The 8,461-nt window shown below is 50.0% G+C and overlaps 1 protein-coding gene across 4 annotated transcripts in view; it reads left to right on the top strand.

Annotated features, from left to right (window-relative positions):
• The window catches only part of Vrk3 (VRK serine/threonine kinase 3), a 29,405-nt gene extending 21,413 nt beyond the window's left edge, over positions 1-7,992 (top strand). For all 4 annotated transcript variants that reach the window (XM_026789115.1, XM_005366855.3, XM_005366854.3 and 1 more), the window contains 4 exons: positions 930-1,050; positions 3,885-3,943; positions 6,980-7,139; positions 7,721-7,992. In XM_026789115.1, the coding sequence (XP_026644916.1) occupies positions 930-1,050; positions 3,885-3,943; positions 6,980-7,128 (329 nt within the window). In that variant the 3' untranslated portion in view covers positions 7,129-7,139; positions 7,721-7,992. The remainder of the gene's footprint in view (positions 1-929; positions 1,051-3,884; positions 3,944-6,979; positions 7,140-7,720) is intronic.
• Positions 7,993-8,461: the final 469 nt, after the last annotated feature.

Genomic DNA, 8,461 nt, shown 5'->3' with positions numbered 1-8,461 from the left:
GGCAGGCGGATCTCTGTGAGTTCGAGACCAGCCTGGTCTACAGAGCTAGTTCCAGGACAGGCTCCAAAGCCACAGAGAAACCCTGTCTCTAAAAATGATGGAGACTGGGAATATAAGCAGTGTCCTGGCCATGTAAAGGATTTGTCCCCATCAGCACCAAGGAGAACTGGATGGTGGCCTTGGAGCAGTGGGGATATGGGATTTAGGACAAAGGTAGGCAGCTTTGTCGTACTTGCAGAGGTGATGCGTGCTGCCATCGGGTCAGCTAGGAGTGCAGGTGGAGAAGTGGGGCCATCCATTACTGGGCATGAGATCTGTATGGTGTCATGAGAGTTAAGCATTGAACAAGAAGGGTCCGGTTATCCATGGGAAGTGTGCAGGAGGGGTGACCGCTCTAGGCGGATTCTCCATCCCTTTCCTGAATCTCAGTGTCATGACCGTCCACATCTGCTTCCATCAGACGAGTCTCTGAGCAGGGCTGCAGCCTGTACTGCACCAGGGCAGGAGAGGAAGCTGCTGCTGCTGCACTTGGCACACAGCTGTCTCAGCAGTGACTTAGGAGGCCAAAGGAGCATCCCGCCTCATGCTGCTGGGTCTGCCCTGTTCTGTCTCTGTGATGAGGTAGCTCCATGCTGCAATCTTTTCCCACTTATCTGGATGGGAAATGAACTCCAGTCTGTTTGGGAGGCCGGGCCTGGTAGACAGGCCCTCAGAGCTCATTGGATTAAGTGTTTTAACAAAAGATGACTCGGTAAGAGTAACTGGGACAGGTAATGCAGTATGTGAGAGTCATGGGGAGAATAAGAGAGGCTGGGCACTGAGCATGACGGCTAAGACAGTCTTCATGCCTCTTGATGGAAGGTTAGGGATAGACACGGGAGGAGGTGGAGCGTTCGGACTGAGCCACCACCTCTCCCTTTTCTCCCCAGGGCCCTCTCGCCGTAGTGACCTCCAGACCTTGGGCTACTGTATGCTCAAGTGGCTTTGCGGGTCACTGCCATGGACAAACTGCCTTCCCAACACCGAGGAGATCACTAGGCAGAAGCAGAAGTGAGTATAAGGGTCTCCAGCACCCAGTCCTAGCCTAGGCACCTGTTCAGGGAGGGGAGGAATTCAGATCCCAGCGGGAGGCTGAGGGGTGGAAAGGCAGCCACCCACAGAGCCACAGCCCTCTGCAGCCTCAAGTAAAGTCTCTGAGGTATATTCTAACAGAAGGGAGTACTGGATTAGTACCTGTGAGCCCCCGTGGTCCCCCACCATGGACTGCTGTATAGCACCCAAGTCACGAGCTGGGATGGGTTAGGAGGTGAGTGAACTCTGCACAGGCTTCATGCTCATTGCATGCAAGACACAGCAACTCATTCATGTGGCATGCACCCCTAGACACCCTGCTTCCGTGCCCCAGGACTAGTGCCTTTGGTCTCAGCACGGGAGTCTTCGGCCCTAACAGCTGCTCTTTAAGCAGCTGGTAAGAAGGACAAAGGGAAGCAGTGTACTGGGGCTCAGCCCAAGGATAGCAGCAGGAAACCCACTTTGGGACTGGGCACTGTGGGCCATCAAGGAAACAAAAATGGCTTTGAAAGGAGGCACTCTACTGTGCACTTTGGCACCGAGGACAGTTAGATGTTGGCGCCAGGTCTGCCATATGGTGAGGAAATGGGGCAGGGTCTGTAGGGTGTGGTGCTCAGCACAGGGACTTTAGACACCGGCCCTGGGGGATTCCCCGGAGGTCCTGGCTCTGTCCAGACTGGACGGCAGCAGGTCCTGCGACCATCCAGGATGGACTTCACAGGCAGACAGAGATCAAGCCTCTAGGCTGTCTCTAGGATTCTCAATGGGGCCTTTGGAGGATGAGATCTCTGAGAAAAGAGGAAGCACCCCAGGGAACACCCCCAAGCTGCTTTGCTTCCTGTTCTTGGGGTACTCTGACTCCTTGGTTGTTGTTCCCCCATGGCATGTGCCACTAACTCTCCTGTTCAGCCACAGCATGTGGTGCTGTTTCCATGGCAGGGGAATAGTTTCCTTTCGAAATGGAGCCCAGTGGAGTGAGCAGGTGGCCCAAAGGCTAAGAGGCCGAGGGTGGCAGGTTTGTGAGATGCTCCTGTGACTTAGACTAGGGACACTCCAGGAAGCCTGCAAACACTGCAGCTCTAGCAGGTGTGCTGGCTTGTGTCTCGGGCGGAGAGCCTTGACTCTGCAGCATAAATCTAGTTTCCTTATGTCCATATCTGCTCCACATCTCCTGGCCACAGAGAACACACTGGGCATCCGAGATGTAGTGGTGCCATAAGCAATGAGGAACACTGTGTGAGCCAGCCTGGGCTTGAGTGTGGACACAAAGGTGATGGAAAGAAGCAGTCAGCAGGTGAGGGTGGTGGCCTAGAGCGATGAGGGAAAGGAGACACCCTCTTCCCAGGTTGCAGAAAGCAGTGAGTGGCAATGAGGCCTGTGGTTCTAGGAGTATGGGACAGGGGCTGCTGGTGGGCACTGTGTTCCTGTACTCTGCACTGGGGAGTCACATGGAGGGGTAGGGCTGGGGCTGCTCAGAGAGAGACCATAGGGCCCTTGCAGAGTCTCAGAGTAGGAGGCCTGAATTAGCCATAGCCAGGAAGGAGCACGGTAGGAACTAAGGCTCAGGAGGGTGGCCTTGAGAAAGCTTGACTGGAGGCTGGAGAGGAGGTGAATGGTGGAAGCCAGCCTGGAGTCTAGATAGAGAACCAGTGGGGTAGGGACTTGGGAAGGCTTTCCTAAGTGGGGAGTGTTTGCGTGTGTAGTCCATCCTCACATATTAAAATATTTCATATTGTGATCCTACTGAAGGTATCTTTAACAACTAATGCAGTCTTGTGGAATTGGGTGTTCACCTGTAATCTCACACAGTCACCAGACATGCAGATTCTTAGGCCTGGGGGTAGCTCAGTACAGGGTCTGCCTAACACCTGTAATCCCGTGAGGAGGTAAAGGCAGGAGGATCAAAAGCTCAACTACAGAGTGAATTAAAGGCCAGCCTGGGCCACACGACATTATGCCTCAAAGCACTAAACCTTCAATAGCGCTGTGAAGGTTGCACGTTAGCTAGTTGAGGGAGCTACTGTGAGCAGAGGTTTTGGGAACTGGGCCCCTGGTTCCCCACACTCAGCAGTGTCATCCAGAGCTGTGATGTGGCTGGAGGTTTCTCTCCTGCCCACCAGTTCACACACATGAGCCCAGAGGCGTGCTGCTAACTGCAGACTGAGTGGACTGTCAGCTCAGGCTCATTGTTAACTCCTTACAACGCCACCATCTCTGTTCATCTGTGTCGCCACCTGCCCTGTGGCATCTTCCTCCTGCGGCTGCTGGCGCCTCCCAGACTCTGCCTTCTTTTTCTCTGTATCTTTGCTTGGATTTCCCACCTGACTCTATTCAGCCTGGCTACTGGCCAAATCACCTTCTATATTAACCAATGGTAATAAAACATATTCATAGATACAGAAGGCCATCCCACATCACTGTGGTTCTGGGTCCATTAATTGAGTTCTCACAGCAAATCTGTTAAGACATAAATACATAAATACCACACTTGAGAAGTGTGGGCGTTTGGTGTGTTTGTTTGTGCACATACACGTGTGTGCATGCTGTGTATGTGTGCATATATGTATAGAGGACACCTCATCTTTTTTTTTCTTCTTTTTTTTTTTTGGTTTTTCAAGACAGGGTTTTTCTGTAGCTTTGGAGCCTGTCCTGGAACTAGCTCTGTAGACCAGGCTGGCCTTGAACTCACAAAGATCCACCCGCCTCTGCCTCCTGAGTGCTGGGATTAAAAGCATGTGCCACCACCGCCCGGCTAAGGACTCTTCACCCTAAGGACACATCACTTTCCTTTCCCATGTGCTTCTCCCCTGAAGGTATCTGGGCAGCCCTGAGCTTTTCGTGGGACTGTGTGGCCGCTGGAACAGGTTCTCAGGTATGTCCTATGTCCTGGAGAGGATGGGCAGGCAGGCAGGCCACATGGCTTGGAGACCTTTCTTTACCTACTGTGTTCTTTTACTTTTAATGGAGCTTTATACATTTTGTTTATTTAATTTGATATAGGGTCTTCTATATCAGCCTAAACTGGCCTCAAACTCACTGTGTACCCCAGGCTTGCCTTGAAATCACGCTCCTCCTTCCTCCACCTCCAGAGGTCTGGGATTTCAGGCAAGCACCATGCCTGGATACACATACAGTTTCTTGTTTGTTTGTTCTTAATTCTATTTCTTTATTTTTACTTTTATTTAGAGAGAGAGAGAGAGAGAGAGAGAGAGAGAGAGTGTGAGTGTGTGTGTGTATGTGTGTGTGTGTGTCACAGCCTGGGTGTGGAGATAAGAAGACAACTTCTCTTTCCTGAAGTTCAAACTTGGCCTTGGTGGCAAGTGTCTTCACCCACTAAGCCATATTGATGGCCCTGTAATTTTTGTTTTGGTTTTGTTTTTTGGTGTTTTGTTTTGGTTTTGGTTTGTGAGACAAGGCTTTTCTGTATAGCCCTGACTGTCCTGGAATGCACTCACTCTGTAGACCAGGCTGGACTCAGACTTACAGAGATCCACCTGCCTCTGCCTCCTGAGTGCTGGGAGTAAAGGCGTGCACCTCCACTACCTGGCAGGCCTTATCATTTTTTAATATAATTGTATTACCGAGATTGGGTTTTTTGTCTTCCTTGCTTGAGACAGGTAGATTATGGAGGTTTCTTACATTAAAATTTGTAGGATTTTGTTGTTTGAGACAGGCTCTAACCTGTACTTACCTGCCTCAAATACTGAGACCAAAGGTGTATGCCTCCAGCCATTTTATAGGATTTGGTAAGTTTTGTTTTTTGTAATTAAAAAGTCCATAATATCTTTGACTTTAAAACTGAATTATAGTCTGGGAAGATGGCTCAGTGTGGGCTACATGTTTAACATGTAAGTGCGAGGCCTGAGTTCAAATCCTCTGAGCCTACATGAAGCCAGGTGCAGTACATATGTCTATAAGCCAGTATTCCCATTTCGAGACAGAAGGCAGAAGTGGAAGTCCTGAAGTTCATGATCAGCTGCCCTGTGTGCACAGCAGCACACCACGAGGCACTGCTTCAGATAAGGTGGGAGATGAGACCCAACACTCCAGCTCTCTGACCTCTCCAGGCATGGCGCACACACACCTACATGGACATACTTCCGTGCATGCACACGGAAGATTGAAAACTGAGGTGTGGCTTTGTAGTCATGAAATCAGTTTGGTGGCTGAACACTAGAAGTTAGAAGAGGAGGAGAGATGGCTTGGCGGTTAAGAGTATTTACTGCACGCCTTTAATTCCAGCACTCAGGAGGCAGAGGCAGGCGGGTCCCAGTGAATTCAAGGCTAGTCTGGTCTACAGAGTGAGTTCCAAGACAGCTAGGGCAACAAGTGCAGCGAAACCCTCTCTTACCAAAACAAAAACAAAAAATAAACAAAACAAAACTCCGTGAGTTCTGAGTCAACCTGGTCTACACAATGAGTTCTAGGTCAGCCAGGGCTACATAGAGACTCTGTCTCAAAAAATCAAAACAATAATAATAAAAATGTTTCCCCAGCACTCAAGAGACCAAGGCAATAGGATTGTCAGGAACTGGAGACTAGCCTCTGCTACATAGTGCTACATAGTGAGTTCCAGGCCAGCCTGGGCTACAGAGTAAGACTCTTTATAGACTTTTTTTTTTTCAAATTAAAAAAGAGCCCTTTTCTTCTAACCTGTGTCATGTAAGGCCCACACCTTCTTACAGGACCAAGGTTACCTGATATGGCTGGCAAGAAATTACACCAAGCTTGGGTTGGAAGGGCCATAGCAAGACTGAATTTTATTGAGAGCAATCAGACTTTGTATACTCTTATCAGAAACAATATAGTGGCAATTTCCAGGATGGATACATTGTAGTTACCAGGATACAATGTTACTGGCAAGCCATACAGAGCTTAATGTCTAAGACCAATTGTCCTGTCAAGCGTCCATGCTTCCTTGACTGCTAAGGAACATACAGAGAAACACAAAGCAGCCCAAATGCTTCACTGTCTGAGGGAGTGCCTTGATTCTCAGGAACACAGTCCCCCAGGAACCATGGACTCTCCTGAACAATCTATGACCCATGCCTCTCAAGGCAGCGAGGCCAAGCCAGCTCCATGGTTCCCTACAGAGTGGCACATCTCATTTTGTGCTGCCATGAACTAAATGTTGTTCCTCTTTTCCAATGGTTGAAACCTTTTTTTTTTAAAGATTTATTTATTTATTATGTATACAACATTCATTTCATGTATGCTTGCATGCCAGAAGAGGGCACCAGATCTCACCATAGATGGCTGTGAGCCACCATGTGGTTGCTGGGAATTGAACTCAGGACCTCTGGAAGAGCAGTCAGTGCTCTTAACCTCTGAGCCATCTCTCCATCCCGGTTGAAACCTTTTTAAAAGAATACTTTTTGAGGCTGGAGAGATGGCTCAGTGGTTAAGAGCATTGCCTGCTCTTCCAAAGGTCCTGAGTTCAACTCCCGTCAACCACATGGTGGCTCACAACCATCTGTAATGAAGTCTGGTGCCCTCTTCTGGCCTGCAGATGTACACACAGACAGAATATTGTATAATAAATAAATAAATATTCAAAAATAAATAAAAAATAAAGAATACTTCTTTGCACATAGGGCTTGCCCACAGTTTCTGCTGGCCACAGAGATGCCCGTTTGCTTCTCTCTGCTCTGTGTCTCCTGTGTGCACTGTGCTCATATTTCCATCCGGCCTCAGCTGGAGCCTGCAAGCCCATGTTAGGGGTGCACATAGGTTTTCCTCTCCGGGACGTGCTGGAAAGTAGTGTGGTAGGAAGGGGTGGGGTGGGAGACTGGCCCCGTGTGACAGCCGCTCTGACAACAGACATAGGACTTTAAGTGGTACTGAGCTCAGGGATCTGGGGATGCCACTTCTCAGCCCTCTCCTGTGCTTTTGGGTATCTTGATGACAGAGGCCCTGCAGGAGCACCTGAAGGTGGTGATGGCCCTCAATTACGAGGAGAAGCCGCCTTATGCCACGCTGAGGAATAATCTAGAAGCCCTGCTGAAGGATCTGCGGGTGTCACCCTATGACCCTCTGGACCTCCAGATGGTGCCTTAGGTGGAATCCAGGTGAGGAGGCTGTTGTCTTAACCCTCACCCCCAACCAGGCCTGTGAAGGACTGTTTGTCCCAGACCCAGCTCCTGGTAGGCCCTTGGCTTCCCCATTGGCTCCTAAAATTAGTTTAGGAGGAAGCAAGATAGCTGGAGCTCAGATGATCTGTGGTCACCAAACACTTCCGAGGGCACCCAAGTGACGCTGTCCACCCGCCCACTCTTGGTCTCAGGAAGCTCAGGCCATGCCCAAACTTTATGTAGCTGAGGGTGACCTTGAGCTCCCATCCTACTCGAGAGTACTGGGGTGCCCAGTGCCACCATGCCCAATTTAGGCATGTGGGAATGGACCCCAGAGCCTCCCTCATCATCCTAGGATTCCTTGATGCCAGTCACATTTACCTCATCTCACCTTCCTGCCCAGTCCTGCCTCCCATCAACAGGGAGACTGACTTTGAGTTGTGTTGGTCTTGGGCCACTTGCCTCCACATTGCAGGCCCTCGTGTTTTTGGTGCACCTCCAGTACCTCCCAGAAGTCTGGCAGGAAGGAGGGGCTCAAAACCCTAACGTTCCTTGCAACCATGTTTATTATTTTACAGGGCTTCTGACTTGCAGTTGAACTCGAACATGAAGTAGTGTGTCCCAGCTGTTTGATCTCATTTGCTCCTGAACACCCTTTGAATGTGCATTCTCGCCGCTCCCTCAGTGTCGGGGGACCTGAGTCATCTCCCGTAATGTGAAACATCCTCATCCCTCCGCAGTTGTGGGTGGAGGTGACTGGGTGCTGGTGGCAGCAGTGGCCACTCCCTAGGGCCCTCCTTCCACGGGCATTCCTGTGATTCCATAATAAACTTTTTAATCAACACCTGAAGCATCCAGTGTTCACAGTTGAGGGAGATCTTTCTCATGTTCACCCAGTCACTCCATCTTTTCCTTAGTAATTCTAGCTGGTCAGAGTGATAGTACATACTGAAGTCCCTGGGGCTGAGAGCTGCCTTAGCATAGCAAGGAAATGTCAATCAAACAAAACCTTCCAACTTGCTCATTCCTACTTTCATGAAGTCAGTCGCCCATCCAGCCAGCGTTACCTGCTTCATCTCGCCACCTTCACACCCTCCAACTGTCTTTTCATCCGTCCACACTTGCTTTCATCCTTCATCTTCATGTCTTCCATCCATCTGCCTAGTGCTCCATCCTGCCAGACGGTTTCTCTGTAGAACGGCTCCAACTTTTCTGGAACTCACTTTATAGACCAGGCTGGCCTCAAACTCACAGAGGTCTGCTTGCCTCTGCCTCCTGAGGGCTGGGTTTAAAGGCATGCACCACCACCGCCCAGCCCT

Source organism: Microtus ochrogaster, unplaced genomic scaffold, assembly GCF_000317375.1.
Source record: "Microtus ochrogaster isolate Prairie Vole_2 unplaced genomic scaffold, MicOch1.0 UNK14, whole genome shotgun sequence".
Taxonomy (NCBI): domain Eukaryota; kingdom Metazoa; phylum Chordata; class Mammalia; order Rodentia; family Cricetidae; genus Microtus; species Microtus ochrogaster.
The sequence above is the reverse complement of the archived record's forward strand: the minus strand, read 5'-3'. Positions and strand labels throughout refer to the sequence as shown.